We start from the raw sequence: 22,745 nt of genomic DNA on the forward strand, positions 1-22,745 counted from the left end.
TGTCTAACCAGCGTCATCTTTAGATTAATAAAGCTTGAGCATATCTTTTTGCACAAGCAACGAGTGGTCCACTGCTTAGCTTCAAAATCAGATCCCAGATCGCTTGACATATTGATTCGCCATTTCTCGTTTCAAATTGAATTATAAAAAATTCTCAAATTAAATAATATATTAACTATCAGTGTTATTTATAAATAATATATGTACATTCCTGTTATTTATTAGCTGTCAAAGTCAGACTAGTCCTTCAAACAAAAACTGGTGGTAATATCGATTTCCAAAAAATATGTAGCATTGATCTATGCATTACATTTGTAGAATGTGTGTTAATGCTAGTGTATTATTTATCATTTAACTCATCTATCCAAATCAAACCATTCCCGCTGTGAACGCGACAAACGCGACAGTATGAGCACTCTATAGAACAATGACAGGTCATCCATAGACAACAACGGGAGGGGCGGAAAAAAGTAGGACCAGTCGTTGTGAACGTATCGGCTTTCTACTTGAGTCGGCAATGGTCTAACTATATCTGAAAATTCCCCTTTACGAATCACAGCAATAACTAATTATAAGTTCCCGAAAGTTAAAAAGCATTTTTAAATAATATTAATAAAAAAACTACGATTCATTATTGAGAAATAATTAATTTTGGACGAAATTCTTACGTGCATAGTGGTATAAACTATACCTGATATAATTCAAGATAATGATTATTCTCTATGACATGTCATCACTAATAATAATTGTAAATTCTATATATTATATTTTTTAATAAAGAACGCATGCAACCAACAGAAAAATATCAATATTCATAATAGACGAATTAGAATATTACGGTGCAACAATTTTCTTGTTTGACTCATTTTTAAATAATTATTCATCCATTTAAAATACGTCACTTAAACAATATTTTGTGTAATGAGTATAATTATGTAAATTTTGGGAAATCGTTATGAATTTAGAAGACAAGAGAAACAGTATAGACCAGTGATTGGCAACCTACATACACTGAAATTCCCGTTTGATTTTTTAAAGTATTGTGCACTTCGCGTGGCGCTGATATCAAACTACGTAGTAAAACTATATGTATAAAAAAAACATTTGACCATAATGCACACAATAATAAATAGAAATAAAAAATGAAATATTTAATCACTAGTGACTCTAGTATTGAGTTTCAACTTTTGAAACTAACACTATAATACACCTATTTAATATTTGGTTCAAGGTTTGAAGTTTTTAACTTTATACAAATTGTCAAATTGTCTTCATATATGGCTTTATATAATATTATATCATCATTGAAAATGGTTCCGCACATGAGGTCAAAATGCAGCTTTTATTGCATTTTCAAAGCATGATCCTGGACATACCTTAAACGTTGTAGATAATCTATTTATATAATTATGAAGCCATATTATCTTTTATATTTATTTTCAACATTTGATGACTGCATAAAGTATTTTATTACATAAAATAGTATTCTTTTAAACCTTTCGCTCTAATGTTTTAGAATATAGTCATATTTCAGTACATCCATTTGCAGTGGTGTTAAGATTATTTTCATTTATTAATTTTTAAACGCATTTATAAAACCATTGGTATAATTTACGTCGATATTATTATAGTGAAATATTTACGATAAAAAATTATATTCATAATCTCTGTGATCCCAAATTTGACAAGAATTAGGCATTTTATTATTCAAAAAATGGGCAAGATTAACACATTTGAAGATAATTCTAAAGATATTAATTATAAGCTATGTCTTTGACCATTCAAGTGTGATAAACATCCTACGAATAATGAATGCTTTATAATAATTATTGACAAAGAATAAGGTAGTGTTTTTTTGAAATACGCCATTTCTTTTGGCATTCCCCAGTGGTTAAGCTACAACATACGGCCGAAGCCATAAATTGACAAACTATAATTTAAGTAGGGAGTAAAATGATATTGAACATCTACCTAACCGATTTTTTTTAAATGGTACTATATAATAAACTAATAATAATAATTACTAATAATATAAAAACTTTACATAAATTATACCAATGGTTTTATAAATGCGCTTAAAGATTAATAAATGTAAAAAATCTTAACACCACTTTACATTTATGTACTGAAATATGACTATATTCTAAAACATTAGAGCGAGAGGTTTAAAAGAATACTATTTTATGTAATAAATATACTTTATGCAGTCATCAAATGTTTAAAATAAATATAAAGGATAAACAGGCTTCAAAATTATATAAATAGATTATCTACAACGTTTAATTTATGTCCAGGATCATGCTTTGAAAATACAATAAAAGCTGCAGTTTGACCTACGCTGAGCATGTCCCCTCTTAAGAGTCATTTTTATAATCCAAATTATTTAACAACTGCGTTCTGATAGTTTTAATGAAAATATTTTTTTAATTTATAGGTAAACAACAACAGTAAAGTTACTATGCGGGTTAGTGTTAGGTTAGGTTAGGTTAGGTTAGGTGTGTTTTTGTAAATCATTGTCTGTGTGATTGTTAATATTTCTTATTATTCTTAAAAATCCCAACTTTTCAACAAAATGAGCCCCGTGTACGTCCATAATTGTGACATAGTTAATTTGGATTTTGCTTTCAAGTTTTTTGTCCACAAAATCTTTCACGTGGTAACTAGTGTCACGCTTGCCATATGTTGCGTACCGCTGGTATAGACAATATACAAAATAAACGGTCACAGCTATTTTAGTAGAGAAGTATTACATTTTACACACATTTAGATCAGTGGCTGGGTAACTTTTGTGACTATTATCCCAAATCTATGTGTTTTAAGTAATAATATCCCACCTTCCAAATTCATAATACTCGTACCTAAACAAAAATAATCTTATTATTGTTGTTAAAATAAAGAATATGGTATGAATGTCAAGATTTAGAAAATAAGATTAAAAACTAAAATAGTTCAATTAAATCAGCGCCATTTACGTTATTGCCTATTGCTATCGATATTAACAGGGGTTTTTGATAATATCACAGAACTTGGATTTTGTCTTCAGAGTTCATAAGGGTTCTTTATAAACAAAGATGTGTTGTTGCAATTTTAAAAGCCGCACATGCAGTTTTTGACGCCCAAACACGTGAGAAATCCGCTTCGTGTTTAACTTACATGCTTGTTTCAATGTTCCAGCAAAGTTTAAAAAGTGCACATACGAGTACCAAATAATTTGCATTGTACTGGCGTATTTTTTTGGACCATATTCCTACTATCCTAACAACTATTCTTCGTCAAAAAACTGTACAACCTTCACCATGTGGAGACCCATATGTTTCGCTTAGGATGGAACATGGTAATTTACTTTTTACTTTTTATGAAAGGTGATTCGTGCTTTCAACTCATCTTCAGACTGATCCAATTATAACTTAATCTAAAAAAATTAAACAGCGAACTTTGAATTTTGGTCTGAATATCATATTGTCAGAAGGAATGGGTGTCTTCAAGACACGATTTAAGTTGGCTTGGGGGGTAGGCAATCAACGTTCTATTATATGTACAGAATATCATGAACATCTCAGCAGTAAATTGTGTACAAAAAATATTACGTGCGCAAATATTCACAATTTTTGCGTAAATAAAATAAATTATCTCGTCAATTATAAAGCCGCCAAAGAGAGTAGGTACTTAGCTAATAAAGGATAATAAAGGGAACGTTGGGCGATGATCCAATATTTATTAGGGACCCCTTCAAGGATCAATCCAGTCCTAATGTTATATGATGCTATGCAGCGCTCGAAATGGACCGGAACGCATCGGAGCATAGCTCTGGTTGGTGAAATCGGCGATACTACCGCTCCGCCTCGTGGAAAAATTAAATGTGGCTCTCGGATTCGGAAATTATTATGAAAATCATTACATCAATCTACATTTTTTTAAATAGAGTTTAATAAGAAACTCGGCATGTCGTACACACCTATTTTTACAGACAATAATAAGAGTTTGTGTTGTTTGGTTACAAAGTTTCTATGCGATCTTAGTGAGAGTTTTGTTTGTACTAAACATTGGGTTTTGGTTTAATATTCCAGGATTCGCCTTCCGTCATTTTCGATATCTGTGGATATTGTGTAATATTACTTATTGAACTAATTAATCGATCGATCCTCACGTAGACCGAAATCTTTAGGAGTAATGTATATCATAATATGTCTAAAGATTATTGTTGCTCCGGTTCATAAACTTTTGACTTATAATAGCATAATTTATACATAGATCCACCAGTTGTCCGCTGAATGAGGGCGCCACATACTAACATTTGACATATCAATCAATACTTTTTATACTGTGATGAGCTTAGTTCTAAATTCGAACACCGGACGATTTATGATGGTATATCTATAATAGTAGGTACGTGAATGTGAAATAGCCAAACGCGTAGGTATATATTCAATAATATATTCTTCACAGCTGTTCTTTACAGCTATTAATTATATTCTTAGATTTTTAAGTACAAATCAGCTCGGTTCAGGAAATACAGCAGCCACGACGCGAGCCCTAGATTTCTAGGTACCCACCTCGCAATCTTGACATTTGGTTAACGTAGCGACGAGGCCATACTTGAGATGAAAAGTAAACAGAAATCGTTATTATTAAATTGAAAACAACTACTTGCCGACTACCCACTCTCCGCTTAGTGGAAAAATAAAATAAACATAACCTAAGACCAATAGCCGCGATACTGTTAGTTATATACTTAGCTGTGTTATCAGCCTTATCACTCCTATCAAAAGCTAATCTAACCAAAGACTCTCAAAATATAAATAGCAATATGAGTGGCGTAATTATCATCAAGCTGATAGTGGAGAGACTTTTAGAGACAGAGGATTTCAGAGGATTCGGTATTTTATAGAATATGGACGCTGGTTACATGTAAATTATAGCTACGTGTTACACTTCACCGTGCATAGCATTTAGATAAAAAAATTACGCATTGTTTGTGGAACATCGTAGACAATAATGATCCAAATTTATTAGATTTTAATAATAACATTAATTTGATATTTATTGGTATCATTATTAACAGATATTTGATATCTACGACCTGATACATTCATAATGTTATATAAATATATACGATATGATTGTAATTTCTAATTTACTTACATATGATTTACAACACTTTTAGTTTTAGTGGATTATAGCGCCATTTAGTCTCACTTACAACGTGAACTAAACTTATGCGATGGCGATACAAATAGTATATTTTCTGAAATTTAAATTGTCGCGGGGAATTTTATGAAAACATAATGAAAATGTTTTTAAAACCCTTACCGCCCACCATGAAAGCTGGAGCGTCCACTAGTGGACAGTATGGACCAGGTTAACTATCCCTGGTGTAAACCGACAAGAACCGTGTTTTATTTCGACATGAATTTTATCACTGCAATACGACCCAAAGAGGTTGGACGGTCTTTAATATACGGCCATATAATTCCGATACAACATTTCACGGTGTGAAGTGTGATACGGCAAACTGCATAGGTACAAGTTTCCGGACACGATAAAGATGAACTTACGTACTTTTATTAAAGTGTTGTCGCTCACGAATCCCTCTAGCACATGGGTGGCCAACCTGCGGCCCGCGGGGCGCATGAGGCCCACTGGGTGACAACTTGTGGCCCGTGAAGCAGTGAAGAAATAAAAATAATATCAAATGCTGCCGCTAGTTGTGTTAATTTCGCAAATTGAGATTCGATATTGGCTAAAGATTTTCAAAGCACCGTCTGATTTTTGCTGCATTTGCAACGCCGTTCTCCGTAGACGTGAATTTATTACCGGGAAATTTACAAATGGAATATTGTGAAATATGTTGCGATGAACAGTTAAAGGAGAAATTCCATCAGGTTGGTTTGGAAGAGTTTTACAAAACATATTTGTACAAGGAGAAATATCCTGCATTTTACAAACATACTCTAATGATGACTTCGCTATTTGGAAACACTTACAAGTGTGAACAGCTTTTTAGTCGGATAAAGCATATCAAATCCCGAGTGAGAACACGAATCACTGATGTGCATTTGGAAAACTGTTTGCGTGTAGGAACAACCTCACTCGATATCGATATTAATGCACTTAGTTCTGCCACAAAAATCAAACTTCTCACTAAAATTTTTATTTTTTTTATTTAAAAAAGTTTAATCTAATAAATATGTTTGATTCTCATTTTTGTTTCATTTTATTAATATATATTTCTATTTTTTGTATAATAAAAAAAATCAGTTGTGCGGCCCGGTAGGAAATCTCATGTTTAGAATCTGGCCCGGCTGCTGAAAAGGTTGGCCACCCATGCTCTAGCATAATTACCCAGTCTTTCAGGAACACCAACCGCAATCCTGTGCGCTATATGGCTATATTACGAGTATCTAAAATTGTATTCGAACAATGGTTTATAATATAGGTACCTACATCATACATGCAATAGTCGTCGAGCCATATTTTAACCAGCAAGGGAACTTCACAATTTTATCTACACAGGTAAGCAACTATAAAACTTTCCGCGATAAGATGAATTTGATATTTGCATTCAGATAGCATTGTTTGACATTAAACACTTTACTAGGCATTATTATTTTCAACGAACTCTATAGGCTAAGGAATTTTCTAGTCTTACATTATAATATAATAATAATGAAAAAACACTTGGAATTAAGAAATATAATCATCTCGGGTCTGAACGATTTGACGCCACTATCTGGATACCGCTGACTGGGCTATTGCCATCTTGGCGCTAGTAAAGATTATTTAAATGCTTAGCAGTTGAGTCGTAATACATGTTGAGCAGTGGTTGGCAACTGGAGACCGGTAAATCGTTGACCTTACTATCATAACTTATTTATTTATTTAAGAATACAAAACATTGTGGACATAACAAATCTAAATTCAAGACGTACACAACATGAGATTTACATTATAAGTTAAACATTACCCTCACAATAGAGAAGAAGAGAATATAGAATATATATATTACTAATCTTGCACCCCTCGCTAATGGTGCCTGATAGGCTTGACACGAGGAAACGGTTCCAATCAAAAATAAATCATGGCTGCGACCACGTAGGTAATTGACAGGCGCATGGAAATTCAAATTCATTAGGACACCAGGATTGGAAACCATCCCTCGCGATAACAGGCAAAAGTATTTCAACAGCAGAAGAGACCGACGAGATTCAAGAGAGTGAAAAGTAAGCATGCCTTATAGAAAGGCAGTCGGAAAATAATCATCTGACGAATTATCGAAGGGAAAATAGTTAAATGTTTTAAAATAAAGACATCGAAGAAATTTCTTTTGGACGCGTTCTAAAATAAGCTTATAGGAAACCTCATAAGGACACCAGATAATCGACCCATATTCAAGAATGCTACGCACTAATGAGACGTAGAGTGTACGTAATACATTTGGATTCTTGAATGGTTTGGATTGTTCTTTTTTGACCAACTTTCAATTGAACAGAGATTTCGCTGTAACATGCAACAGTCCAACTCATTGCGAATTGGTGCATATAATTTCAAATCATCCGCAAAAAGTAAAAATTCTACTCCATCCATGGCTTTAACTATATCATTGACAAATATGAGGAACATAATTGGTCCAAGATTTGATCCTTGGGGAACACCTGAGAGAGTTTGAAAGACTTCAGATGCACACCCAGCGTACTCGACATATTGACAACGATGCGAAAAATAAGATTTGAAAAAATTTACAAAATTAATAGATCCGCCTACTGCACTTAGTTTAGTTAAAAGAATATCATGATCAACTCGATCGAAAGCCTTTGACATATCCGTATAAATTGCATCAACTTGACAATGATTGTCTAGTGAACGAGATATGTATTCAGTGTACTCCATGAGGTTGGTAACTGTTGAGAGTAGATCTAAAACCATGTTGAGCGTCAGTCAGCTGACCATCCACATGTTTATATATATATATATATTTATGTAAAATGGACTCAAATAGTTTGACCGGTGCAGAGAGAACAGCCACTGGTCGGAAGTTAGTTATTTCAGATACCGAGCCATTTTTATACACCGGTCGTATACGAGTTAAGCTCCAACAATCAGGGAAGGTAGATTTACTTAAACACAGATTGAAAATATACAACAAAGGATCGCTTAAAAGTTTTTTGCATCCTTTCAATAGCCATGGAGGAATGCCATCTGGACCTACTGAGGATTTCGGATATAGTCTAGAGAAAGCATATTTCATATCTGACTCATCCAGAGGACCAATATTTAGTATGGGCCAAGAAGACGAAAAGTATTCAGGTTGAGGTTGAAGTTTTGGTGGAATCGTGGAATAAACTGACCTAAAATAATCAGCAAAACCGTCAGCGATGGATTTATAGCCATTCAATACACTACCCCTAAAAGACATAGACGATAGCTGTGCAGAAGAGTTACGTAAGCTCCTAACATACGTCCAAAAAGTTTTCGGGTCTGAGGTTAAATTCAAAGAAATTTTCTCAATGTACGCTTTGTGAGCAGCGTCAATGGCGCGATGAACTCTTCTGCGCATATCGGAGAAAGCACCATAATCATTCAGGCACTTCGAGCGCTTCCATCGTTCATGACAGATGGCTTTCAAGTCAATGGATTTAATAATGCTATGAGTGAACCATTTAGGGTAGCTGTTTGAATTATTTCAATATTTATTAATATTAATAAAATACGATTTATAATAATTAACATCATTGTATAATATAAACCGTTTCTTTTATTCAACGAATAATTCACAAGATTTGAGAATGTAATATTCCATAAATTGAACATACATAACTTGAAAACACCTCGGATACCCACTATAAAAAATCACACTTGACAAAAATACGATGCCTGACGGGATTTGAACCCGTATATCCACTGGTATCGCGCCAATATGCTTGAACAAATTAAGCTATAGCCTCTTACTTAATTATGATAATTTAAACTAGTAGATCCTACATGAAATGCTTATCAAATTGCGTTATTATTGACCATCGGTATATGGTTAAAGCATATTACATACATACGCGTATAATCTTAAAAACATTGGTTAGAAGGGAAAAGCTATTCAATTCGATATAGTGAGTTGTTGGACTGATTGGGTCATTCGACATGGTTTGTCAAAGTACAATAGGTAGGTAGGAACTTACCTATTACTGCATTTAACAACGTAACGATCTCATATCTTAGTAAGTTCGACAACATAGATGAGTCGACCACATTTCTTACGAGCCGTTTTAAAAATAAATTCATAAACTTAAAAAGCACTTTGGTACGAGTATTATAGACTCGAGACATTTCTAGTTCTCAACAACTGAAGATGCTTCACATCGCCTCAGCGCTCGAAATGGAAAATTCACGAACTGGAACGCTCGATAATATTACGAAAATATTAACATAGTTAAGTACCTAATTTTATGTGTATTTTCCAAAAAAAATGTGATAGATTTTTGTTTTAATATGACATATCTAACTCAAACGGTCAAATTATTTTTTCCACGAGACGGAACGATAATTTGGGGTTATGAACCGGAACGGCGCTCCGGTGCGCTCTGGTCCATTTCGAGCCCTGCATCGCCTTGTATGCCTCTGGATACACCCGATCGGGATCTAATATCGGGATAAAACTGGGTGTAGTAGGTACTGGCGGGTTGGTTGTAGGCATTATTTAAGTGTTAATATGTTTATCTTGGAAAATTTAATATCAACTAGGTACTGGCCTTCAAGTATAAAGCAGTTTAACAATTTAATATCTACCCAATATCTTTATGGAATCAATTGCCACACAAGAAAATAACTTGATTATCTTATCAAAATGACGTCTTAATAAACGATAAAAATATAATATCTTATCTACAATAGGCAATTAATATTACTCATATTGTTTCATTGTATTCATAATTGAGATATTGAATGCCGCCATTTTTTAGTTATTTTATTTGACAGCTACCTACTGCTGCCATTTTGGGAAACATTCCTTTTTTGGAACGGAACAACCCTATGGGTTAAATATTTTTAATTAAGACATCGAACATAAACATTCTGATTAGGTAAGCAACATTTTTTATTAAATAGGTACAATATTGTATTAATTATCTTCATTATAGTACAGCTGTACTTAGTAAAGTAATTGGATATTATAGTAGGTAAGTACCTATTTATCTATTTTTTTAACCATACCTACGTAATAATATAAAATTTAACCACATTAATTTAGGAAATGTGTAAACAGTATAAATACCATCATGCATATTGTATTGAATTACATAAATGGAATCCTAGGTAATTCTATTACGTATACAATTTTGCTATGCCTAATCCGTGAATTTTATAGTGACTCAACAAGTAAAAGGACATACAATATGTAAAAGGCAATATTTTATTTTTTGACTGGGTTATTTTAAATCGCGTTATTTGTATGTTCTATAATAAATATACAAGCATTCTTATGTACGTAGGTATTTAATCTAATACATTCTTACCGTTTTTTCAGGAATTTATTATTCATAACAACAAACATAATTATTTTAGATAATGATGGAGCCGACTTTTAAGAAGATTCTGAATGTTTTAATGATCGTGGCATTTTTAAATACTTGTGAATCAAAGGATAAACCCCTAGATAAACCTGTTGACGTAAATTTGCTATGTGCCGAAACTATATGTCCGGTAAGTTAGAAAAAAGTCATACTAAGGTACACGAAAAGTTTTTTCAAATGTTTTGCATTTTAAACCCGCTCAGACACTAAATACTTGCTCCAGCTCCGTTCTGGGTAAAAAGTTTTAAAAGGTGTTATAGGTATTAGGTATATTATGTACACATTTTTTTTTAAATTTGTAGTAAACTAGTAACTTAAAACTAGGTTTATTATTCGTCATTTTCATTATTGATTCTATTAAACGAAATTCCGATAGCAAATCGTCTTTGATTATCTGCTCTTCTCACTTAGAATTTATTTTTGTACCTACTGAAAATAACCTCTCGACACTCTTTTGGGTAGTGGGCATACTGGATACGACTCGACATGCCGCTTGAATTCGTTTTCGTATCAAATATAATGCTTTCATTGGATTTCAGGACGAAAATTTAATGATAATAATAAAACATCCGAAGAAGTGAGCACTACAAATTTTTGGTGCTCCGGGTAAAACCCCATTGCTCCACAGCTCCATGCTCCTGCTTCGAGCTCAGCTCTAACGCTCTGGTTTTAAAACATGACAATTTTGTTTATTTTTAATTTGTTTTGTGTTATTGCTTTTGCATATTTCGCTAATATTTTATAGTAGATACGGTGTGTTAAAAATACTATTTTTTTTAAATAGAGTTTATGCATCACTGTCTATCTGTCTGCTGAATGTGAGCAATTTTGATTTGAAAACTAGAATTTGACGATGATAGCAGGCACGAATCTTCATAAGGTTGAATAGAAAAGTATTATTTCTGAAACTAACAACAGAAAATGCTTATCCGTATATTTGTGTGCATTACTGCTTTCAAAATGTCAAAAATAAATTAAGATGCAAAAAACTAACGATTTTCGGAGGCGCCATGTGGTGTCTATAAAAAATTCTCTGTGAAGCGGATATGGTAGAAGAAGAATAAGATTACAATAATTCAATATAAGGATTGCACTTTGACGCCCTATTCATGCATATAAACAGATTTGATTGTTTACATTTTAATTATTATTTTCTGTAATCTTAGACTCATTACAACGTTTTTATTAGCTCGTATTCTTGTTTGTCCGGTGGCTGTTTGTCCAGTACAAATCTTGCAATCGATTTTTAACTAACTTCCCGACTAGCTAGACATTTTAAACTTTTAGAATATATCAGAACACGATGCCAATGCACTCTTTTAATACTTTTATTTAGCCATCTTTAAGCAGAATTTAATTCATTTTCAGTTAATTCTGTTTTGTATGGAAAGTTATTTCAGAAAAATCCGTAAAAAGTAAAAGACTTTTATTGGTTGCTAAGGGGTGATCCTAGCAACTAAATTATTAAAATATACGTGCGTTACTATTTAAATTAAAATGAAATGTCAAAATGACATTTCAGTATTCTATATTTGTTTGTTTTTTATTTACTTACTTCATATCATGTACAAGTTTGAGCATATTGAGCATAATAAAAAGTTCTTTTATCTTGTACCTAATTATTTTTAATTAAGTCGCTTGATCTAAAACTGCATATGCCGAAAAACCATTTCCTATACATACTTATATATTAAATAGGTACCAGCGTTGCCAGATAATTATTTTACGAAATCTGGATTTTTAGCATGAGACAATATTTTTTCCCAATACTCGCCTATTTGCACTTGGCTGAAGATTTTATTTTCTTAGGTCTTTCTGCTGCTTAATGTATTAATACAAATCAGCACACAAATATAATATCATGTTGAATTAGACAAGTAATCCTGCTTTTATCAACTCAATAGAACATCTCAATTCTTGGTGGTGTTGGCCTCCGTGTCTCTGATAATTACCTTAGGAATCGAGGGCATCCGTTGTTTGTTCTCCCAAGGTGCAGAATTAACCTGCCATTAGTGATGCCAATTGGGAGAGCAATAACCATGTTTAATGAAATCGCTTCGAATATTGATATATTCCACTTACGTGAGGGTGAATTTAGGTGAACGTTGTTTTATGAGTTTTTAAGATAGGGTCTATCAATCACACTATCAATCTGTGTGGTCTATCAATCACACTCTGTGTGCTTCCATGTACTTTTATTTTATTTCTTATATTATTACTTATTGTTTTATTAACTCACATTTCTCTGTATTTTTATTTAAAATAATGTTAACACTTATTTTAAGTCATGTCGTGAACGCTTTGAATTTATAATTTGTTATGTTCATTATTTGTAAAATAAAGAAATTTGAATTTGAATAATTTGAATCTGCTTCTTGCATCTGACCATTTTAAATTCATCTAAGAAAATACCCGTTCGGTATAGCAAATAGTTGTTGGTATGCTTAAAATAAATGAAGTTAGCTTAACCTAAATGGCTTATTTGTATTTGTTGAGTAATCGGGCATTTAGCTGTCCCGCACATGACAATATATTTTTGCTTAAAAAGTGGGACGTCCCTAGTTTAAACTGTTTTATTAAGAATCCCAAAACACTAGCAATACCTATATATTAGGTCCATAAAACTCAGTTATTTCATTCAATTCAATATTATAGAATTTCACTAAATTTCCAGGACATTGAATGCCCAGATGTTCCAGAACATTGTGAGGCCCAGAATGCAACACATTCGGGGACTTGGATGACGTCTCCGACTATGTGCAACTGTTGCCAGTACTGCTTGGTAAATTTAAGTAAGTACTGACTAGGTACTGTACCTGACATAAATACATGTGTAATGAAATACAGTATAATTTAATCATGGTACCTACTCCGGCACAATAATATTTACATTATTATATATTACGAGCAGAGGCGTAATAAATAAGGTGTCTAACACCCGGTGCAATAAAAAAAATGCGCCCCTTACGTAATACAAAGCTTGTACCTATGAATACATGAACTTACCTACATGTTAGTCTAGATAAATAATTGTGTTTTTGTCAGTTTTACAAATTTCCTATCCTGCACAAACTGCCGCAGTACGAATGAATACATACCTTGTGTTTATGCTAAATAATATTATCCATAAGAATAATTATAAGGGGTGCAGTCACGGACCCCATGTGTTTACTGATGATGTAGTTTTGTATTCCACTGTGTTTTCAACGGTATGTGTCACAACCTGTCACTATAGAGTAAATGAATGAATGTTTTTAGTGGAAGACGACCCATGCACACAAGGAAGCTTAGGATCTCCCCCTACTGGAACAGTCTGTGGACCGGGACTTACCTGCAAAGCGACAGGTCAAAAGAGCAGATGTACGAGAAGTAGGTGATAATATTACTACTATTTATAAAAATAAGTATATTATTCTATTTGATTTGAGATACCACACATTCAAACCATTTAAATACTGAAGGGTTCGAGGCTCAACTAAGCAAAAAATTATATTATTTTTGTCAGTTTATCGATATTTAAAAATATCTCAATTATTGTTTCAGTGGTATCTAAATGTCACAACGCCCAAAAAGACTACGATGACAGAAGAGAACTGGGAACACTAGGCTTTTTGGAAACTCGTCCAAATTGCGATGGAAGAGCGGATTTCGAACCAGTACACTGCGTCACAGGACAATCGTAAGTATTTGCATTAGGTACAAAAATGAGGAACGTACAAAACATGTAAAAAACTTGATCTGATGGTATTATCAAATGAACATTTGTCTAATTATTTTGGCATGCTATATATTGAATGATGAAGTTTTTATTTTGTAAAAGTTTTTGAAAACATTATTTTGTCAAATAAATTTGTGTATCCAATATTTGTTGTCTGAAGGATATTTTATTTAGAGTTTTTTTTATACTATCGGTCAATGTCCAGGGAGGTTTTTACAGAGTTTTTCTTGAGTTTTTTTTTTTAAACGGAGGGGTTTTTGCCTAGGGGTAATTATTGTCCTAGAGCCAAATAATGTACAAAATATGTTCAACAGAAAATTGTTTCCATGATTTAATAAATTTATAATGCACACTGTTATTAAAGAATAATTTGAAAAAGTCTAATAGCCATGGAATGTAGGTACCTACTACAGTGTGGCATTATTCTAGATTATTAAAGCAAGAGATATTATTGTATAAATCTATGTTATATGTGTACATTCAGCTGGCTCTCACATCTAAAGTCGCCTCGTCTGCAACGTGTCGAATACGTTGATATGACATCATCATTATTCACAAAACATACGTTGTCAAATGGAGCTCCGCAGGTTCGTTGAATGCGGCTTTTTAGCTTGAAAAAGATATCTAGTGCTGCTATCGATAAATCGCATGCTTCTTGGGCTGCGAGTCGAAGACGCCAGAACGCGTACGAACACCAATGAATTGGTCATTCCTATATCGGCTCGCCGATCGCCTCATCCAAATGTCTATACGTTTCGAGAGGTTACGTGCGATTGTTGCTAGCTAGATGTACGCAGTCTTCATATGCAACACCGGATTGACATTCCTAGAAGGTTTGATTTATGGCTGTGCGGCAGACGAGGCGAATTTAGATGTGAGAGCCGGCTTATATACCAAGAAAGGATGAGGTAACATTAACACATGAATATTATTCTTAGAAAATTTACGAATAGAACCAAAATGCAGTGGTCCTGTTGATTTATTGGAGTCATCTAGTGACAAAATACGAAAGATGCGATTTAATGTGTTTTGCTGATAATTTACATTTTTAAGTGTTTTAAATGATCAATACGTATCTAAACACATTAAAAAGAAAATACATTTTTTTTTATATTCAAAGATAAACTTACAATCTTAAAATTTTTATAGTTATAAGGTTTTTATATTATTTAAATAAAATGTTTTACTTGAAATCTTTTATTTTTATATCAAATCTAATTTCGGTTTGATCACATTACAATACTGTAGGTTTATCTTTGACTTTAAATAAAAATGTTTTTAGATAAGTACCTACGTATGTATTAATTAAAATGTTTTAAAATGTAAATTCTCCAAAAAGATGTCTAAGTTGCAAACTTGGTATTTTTCCACTAGGTGCCTCTAGGAGGTGGAGTATTAGTTATCTCTTTGAATAATTGAAATTTACAACGAATAATAAGTATATATAGTACAGGAAGAGAGATCACAAAAATATTCCTTCACATCACATTGATACCGGCCTTTCTCTGTCGAGGAGAATGGTGAAGGCCGTATCACTAGCAGGCCAGAAGCGGGGTGGAATTGAGAGAAACGCACATTGTCGCTTGGCAGTGTTTATTATATGTTGAAAGTTATTTGCAGGGTATTATAGTATTCGGTCATAGGTAATGGCGATTTGGCGGGCTGCAGACGCGGTGTCGCTGGCTGGAGGTGATCGCGGCGTGGATTTTTTCAGTTGGAGATGCTGGCTGTTCGACGTCTAAGGCGAGAAGACTCATTCTGTGCGCATCAAAAATGTGGGATCTGCGGCATCACGGCTCTATTGTTCGTCTCGGTCGCGAACCTCTCTGTTTTTCCAACGGATTTCTTTGTCTCGTGGCGGCGCTGTTTCGAGCGGCCGTTTTCGGTAGCTTGAGTCAAGTCTGTTTGAATTTTGGCGGGGGCGCAGACGAATTTAAAATTATGAAATTTCAGTGGAGGTAGGCTCCGCTTCCTGAGGGTTGCGAGAGCTGCGAAGCGTGGACGTAGGCTGTGGTGTTTTTGGGAAAGTTGATGGTTCAGTCCGCCCTTTGACGTGGTCTCCTGTGGGAAACCTTCATCTGGTATCAACATAATATCAATTTAAAAACAAATTTCCAGAATTTAATTCCAAATAATATAAGCTAATTATAGATATGTTGTCTAAAGCATGGTTTCCCTTTTAAGTTTGATTCGTTGCGTTGGATTTGTAACCCATTTTAAGACGACTTACCAACTAGTATGTCAACAAAAGCAAGTGAAGAACTCATTGATTTATCAGAAGATACGTCACTGAAAAATAGTTTCAATCGTAAACAGTTAACGAAATTCTGGCTCTCAGTTGCTGATAATTATTATCCTTGCCTGTTCGATGAAGCTATGAAAGTCCTCCTACTCTTTACTACCGCATATATTATATGTGAGGTCGGATTTTCGGCTATGGTTAACATTAAAACTACCGAAATAAATTGGATATATTATCAAACTCACTGCGATTAAAAGTAACTAAAGTTGAAATTGATGCTAAAACTGTAATGAAGAAAAATAAGAAACAAATACATCCTTCCCATTGAAATAACTTTGTAAAACCTTGCAGGTGTAGGTATTTAAGTAATATTTTTATTTAAGTTGTGTTTCTTATTTCAACAGTCTTTCATTCATATTGGTAACACTTATAAAAAATATTTTTTTTATTTCAATTAGAACAAATTTAATAAGACAGCATTAAGTAGTTCCACGACTCGCAACTAGGGAATCTGAGCATTACCAATATTTATGCCCTCTTTTCTCTAAGACAGCTAAGAGGTGAGTCCCAAGATTGGAAATTTTTGTTAGATGGGTCGGAGCCCAGTCAACTTTGGGAACCACTGGTCTAACGTATCATATTATTTATTTTCAGGTGCTTTTGTCTGGCAAAGACAGGAGTAAGAATCTTCGGTGAATCTTTAAATGACGAGAAAACATCTTTGAACATGAAATGCGGTAGGTATTTAAAACTATGACTTAATTTTAATTTCAATTTTCTCGAATCATCTTTAACCGGTTCTATGCCCTCAGCGAGTTATCTCGTCCGACTTTAAATTCAAATTACTAGCCAATGTCGATTGATTTGCATAATCTAAAAAAGTAAACACACAGTGTCATCTGTTTATGAAATAATTATGAAATACTAAGCGACAAATTATCGGTACTACAACGGTTATAGGAAGAGCTTCGCTCTACATTCAACGTGTGTCATTAAAAATCTGCAGCCTATCTATATAGTCAGATACTCCCATAATAATATCATGAGGCATACAAAAGGTTAATGAAGTAATGATTTAAAAAAAACACACACAAATATATAATATTTTAGTTCATTGGCTGCAATTAGACATATTACTTTTGTCCTGGAAAGAATATTATTAATATAATGAAAAATATATTTAGTGCAGACACGAGCCTTTCTCCTTTAAATCAAATAATTCATTACTTTGTCGCCAATAGATGGTATGGACATCAAAATGAACATTAAGTAAACAAGTATAATATTATTGCAATGAAATTAAAATAAAATTATGAATTTGAAATTAATTCTAGAAATAAAAATTGTATAAGTATATAATAATATTATATAATTGTGTAAAAGTGTTACATCTTATAGAATGGAATAGCCAACTCAATTAATAACTAAATAAATTAAAACTGACTTCCAGGTTGTTCCAGAGCTGCAGATATAGTTTCCACGCTGGTTGGAGGTCAAGCGACTGGACGTCGATGTCTGTCTGATGGATCATATGACCCAATTCAGTGTCTAAATAACCGCTGCTTTTGCGTTAACGTCGTGACTGGAGATATATCTTCAGCAAAAGTTATTGACGGCTCTTCACAGCCACTCACATCTCTACCATGCTGTAAGTCACTCACTTGAATCATTAAAGATTTTACAAACAATATAATAAAACTTATATTAAATTCTACATATTAGTGTATTAGTCAACAATTGTCACACATTCAGAAAAAGAGACAAGACCCTGTTTCTGATTCTTTATCAGTGTGAATTTAATGTGACTCTAAAAAGTTATATTTTTCACTTTCCTTCTTTAATTTGCTGCCCCAAAGCAACGCATGACTTCCTAGGCATACGGGACGTCACTGCAGCTACCTACCCTCATTTCTTTCAGATCTTAAATTCATGTGAATTTCTCCATATCACCTTCACATAAATATTTTTGAACCCAATTGCTAAGATGAGACAGTGTTGTTCAAAAATATTTTTTACATCATGAGAGGAAACATTGTAAGTTACAAATAATGGGATCTATCAATGTGATTGTGCATCAGCAATATGACTATCTTAAATTGTAATTTTTTTCAAACAGCTTGCAGAGCATGCGCCCCAGGGCTCCGTGCTGCACAGTTTGAATACCACTGTGTATGAAGTTTTATATGGTTATGCAACTACTTCTCTCAAAGATAGGCGAATTAAATTTACCAAAATGCTTCAATATTTTATTCTTTCTCAGTTGACAGCAGTATCCACCACAGCACCACTTCGTACATGCGAGAATGTGAAGAATATCGGCTCGAGGTTTTGGAGAGTCTCAAAGAAAGTAAAGAAGCAGGATTCACACTTCTTGGGAATCCCGTTCCAAGTTGCCAACCAGACGGAAACTTCGATTCCATGCAATATCAGAAAACGAAGTAAGAGCTTTTTTACTAAAATTAGTTTTATGTTGGCTCAGAAACATAGCATGTCACTAATCACTAATAAGCCGTTATTCAGGTCAATAATGTTTAGTGTTTAATAAACGAGTGCGTGCGCGCGAGTTGCTTATAATGGCATGTGTGGCAGACAGGACTAGCAGTATCAGTATTAAGATCCAACATAAATAGTGCACACTAAACTTTGTCAGTCATACGTATTTGTTTTCATTGAACTAAGGTTAAATATTGCAGATAGTGTTGGTTAGTTTTTAAAATTCAATTAAACCCTACGTAAACCAAGCTAACTGCAAAAGTTACGAATTTGCAAAAAAATTATAAAAAAACATTAAAAAAAACACAAGCGCAATACCTAACAGTCGTCCACTGTTACTTTCAATCTTTTAATCCTACACTCCTGCGCTCTCTGTCTTGCTGACGTGTCTTTTTTTTTTAAACGTGATCCAATTAAACCCATATACTTAGTAATTTTGGTCCCTGTTTTAAGCGGATTCGGTTTAAGTATTTTTTTCGATCCGAATTACCCTCGGATAATGAGGACCCCCTGTACCTAATGGGGCACTAAATGAACACATGGATGCCCTAAAACCCATTGAATCGACGAACGATGGATGTACATGGCAGTGAAGAACTAGGGACCAAAAAGAGTGGAAGAAACAAGGGGAGGCCTTTATCCAGCAGTGTATTGACCCTGACTGATGATGTTGAATTGTTGATATTATTATACATTAAGTGTGAATTTATTATTCATTTACTTCCATCCAATATTACAAGTATTCATGTAAGTCACCATTTTCGATCAGTGACGGAACCACCGTTGATTGACTTTGTTTTGATAAATGATGGTCAACTGTTATATGACTTTCAGGAGAATATGCGTGGATGCGACAGGGAAGCAAATTCAAAATTTTGGAACTGAGACATCATCACCGGCATCCAAAACTATGAACTGCAGTAAGTGAATAAATTCATTAAAATTGTAATGGTATGGACCAATCATTTTGAATATAACTTTCTTCTAGAAATGGAGCCGAAATTTAAGGAAAAAAATAACCTCTGGGAAATACTGCACTAATTTTTATATAAACTACGAAATGGGGAAGTACCTCTACATTTTATTTGCATATAAAAAAAATGGCATACTTTTGTATGGCGGCAAGTGAGAGGCCGTGAATTTTTTAGCAAAACAGATCAGGTTGCAATGATGTATTTCAATACGTTAATATTTTAACATCTTCACTTTGATCTGTGAGTGTGATCTTTGATTTGATTTTGACACATAAATGTGAAAAACCAGCAAAATCTTTTAAACTCCCCGAGGTGAGTGAAAGTTCATCCCAAAGCGAAAACTACGGTACCATCGGCTTATATAATAATTTTTAAATTTGCTTCACAATTATAATAAAATCTACCACATGTCGATAGAACGCCAAGCTGTCTGCAAGACCTAGCAAGACAGCTGGCTCTGCTAGTAAATATAATCAGTATTGAATAAAAAAATATTAATTTAGATTTTTTAATGTTAACTAATTTTGACTGTTTAGAATGATGCAAAAAGAATTGTGTTGTGCACATCCCACAGTTCAGAAGAAATATTGAACATACCCGTCATTTTATTTTACAAACATAAAAATCCATTTAATTTTTACAGAATGCGCCAGAACCTGGGACCTTTTGAAATCGGCAAACGCCGTTTCTCTTCCAACGTGTTGCTCAAATGGCAACTGGAGATCAATTCAATGTCGAGGAAATTTCTGCTACTGCGTGGACCAAGATGGCCGACAACAAGGCCTTGAAGTCAAATCGGATCAAGTGATCAAATTGAAGTGCTACACGGGTAATACTTGGCAGAAGTGTTGATTTTACCTATGATTTATTATTAACCTTAATAATTTTAGACAACATAGTGGTAAATTGTATTTTTCGATTCACCTACACTTGCGGTTTGATCTTTTTGAAAGTGTTTATGTTATTTTCCAAACTTATTTTTATTGAACACATTTGCTATTTGTGAATAATTTTGTACTTAATACATATTGTGTTGGTACATTAACTAGAAAATCTAGTTAAATTCAGAAGTTAGTCGTAAAGACCAAAACATCCATCAACCGATATGATTATAATGTAATTTTCAAAATGGTTTTTTTTTTAAATTCATTGTTATGTGTTTTATATCACTCTATTTCGCATCTATTCAATGTTTGTAAAAGCAAATATTATATTTGCAATCCTAATGGCTAGTCCATACCGATATACAGTAAAAACAAAACAATGATTCGGTTGGTCGATAGTGTGCGTGCGGATGGGGTGCCGTACTATATGCCTGGCAGCCGATGACCGCGTATTCTTATGTATACGTACGCATACAATCCACGAACCGAATCATTGTTTTGTTTTTACTGTACATCTGTACTGACTCCATCCACTGTGGATACAAAATACATGAACATATTTGTAGGTATCCAAACCATTTTAAATGTTTGTAAACAGATTTTATACAATTTTCATTTGTTCACATACAAATGTACAGTAAAAGCCTATTAATTCGAAATCGATAGGACAGAAAATTGAAAAAAATATTTGAATTATGAAATACAAAATATATGGCAAAAAATCACAGAACAGATTAATAAATAGAAATGTAAAAGCCATCGCCATGGACCAAAGTTCTGAAGCAGGGTAGTTTATGGTCTGACCGCCATAAAACCCAAGCAAAAAAAACTGTGTCGACTGTACCCAAATATTGAACGCGCATTACATTAATGTTACAAGCTAAAATGTATATAGCTATTGAAAATAGCATATTTTTTAACACATGTTTCAAATTTATCCCATATTTAGCCTGTTATACCACACCCAGTAGGGTAAGCCAATTCCCATTAATTTTGTGTTCCCTGCAAAAAATAGTAAAACTTGAAAAAGAGGTTTTTTGTTCCAGTTTTGTAAAGTTATTAGAAATCACTAAAGATTTTATTTTTATATCTTCGTATTAACAGGGCTTCACTGTATCTTGATTTGGGCAAGGCATTATTATAATATTAGGACAGTCTGTTTTTTAAAAACTTCTCGGAACAAAAGCTTATTGACTTCACAACTAATACCCTGGAATTTAGAGAAAAAATATGATGAAATGAATTAAAAAATCATAGATAACCAGTTTTGTTGTACATCCACAATAATGTTTCAGTATAAAAAATCTGTGTCATGTAATATATTAAATGTTAAATTATTCACTACACTTTAATAAGTGCATGTAAATTTTGATGTTAACAATCGAAAGAATTTATAAATATAATATTGACGGGTTGGTACACAGATACTGTATGTCGAAAAAATCTGCATGTCATACCATTCCGACCATGTCCGATCCTAATAGGTTTGTATTAACAGATTTTGTTTTTACGAGAAATGGATGTCAGCCACTTGCTCAACCTATTAGGTCCATACTCTGACTCATACATAAATTGAAAAACAATATGCGTCCTTGCCAGACCCAGGATTCGAACCTAGGACCCACGGCGTGATAGTCCAACGCTTAAGCTGCGCGGCCACCGTGGGTGTGTCATACCATTGTGGTGTAAAAATATTGTATTTTCAAATAAGGGTTTTTTGTAGTCGATTTTGAATCGATCAGCATCATCTCAAAACATAAAAAATCAATACATCATCTATTAAATAATGCTATTTATTATCAAATTTACATTGTTAGGGAGTTTTATATAATACCTATAATTTAAATGAATAATTAGTTAATAACGAGTTCTCAT

At 33.4% G+C, this 22,745-nt stretch overlaps 2 protein-coding genes across 3 annotated transcripts in view; both read left to right on the forward strand.

Moving 5' to 3' along the window:
• The window catches only part of LOC147075040 (uncharacterized), a 51,708-nt gene extending 29,358 nt beyond the window's left edge, over nucleotides 1-22,350 (forward strand). The window contains exons 2-10 of one of the 2 annotated variants that reach the window (XM_085942831.1): nucleotides 10,514-10,689; nucleotides 13,234-13,351; nucleotides 13,818-13,928; nucleotides 14,103-14,238; nucleotides 17,174-17,256; nucleotides 17,970-18,167; nucleotides 18,780-18,957; nucleotides 19,847-19,932; nucleotides 20,630-22,350. In XM_085942831.1, coding sequence (XP_085798957.1) covers nucleotides 10,555-10,689; nucleotides 13,234-13,351; nucleotides 13,818-13,928; nucleotides 14,103-14,238; nucleotides 17,174-17,256; nucleotides 17,970-18,167; nucleotides 18,780-18,957; nucleotides 19,847-19,932; nucleotides 20,630-20,838 — 1,254 coding nt within the window. In that variant the 5' untranslated portion in view covers nucleotides 10,514-10,554 and the 3' untranslated portion in view covers nucleotides 20,839-22,350. The remainder of the gene's footprint in view (nucleotides 1-10,513; nucleotides 10,690-13,233; nucleotides 13,352-13,817; nucleotides 13,929-14,102; nucleotides 14,239-17,173; nucleotides 17,257-17,969; nucleotides 18,168-18,779; nucleotides 18,958-19,846; nucleotides 19,933-20,629) is intronic. The other variant, XM_085942830.1, reaches the window with a different exon arrangement.
• LOC147075037 (endoplasmic reticulum metallopeptidase 1-like) overlaps nucleotides 1-22,745 on the forward strand; it is a 426,619-nt gene that overhangs the window by 112,056 nt on the left and 291,818 nt on the right. The window lies entirely within an intron of this gene.

Source organism: Rhyacophila brunnea, unplaced genomic scaffold, assembly GCF_057557595.1.
Source record: "Rhyacophila brunnea isolate RB1 unplaced genomic scaffold, BYU_Rbru_1.0 scaffold_15, whole genome shotgun sequence".
NCBI classification, from domain to species: Eukaryota; Metazoa; Arthropoda; class Insecta; order Trichoptera; family Rhyacophilidae; genus Rhyacophila; species Rhyacophila brunnea.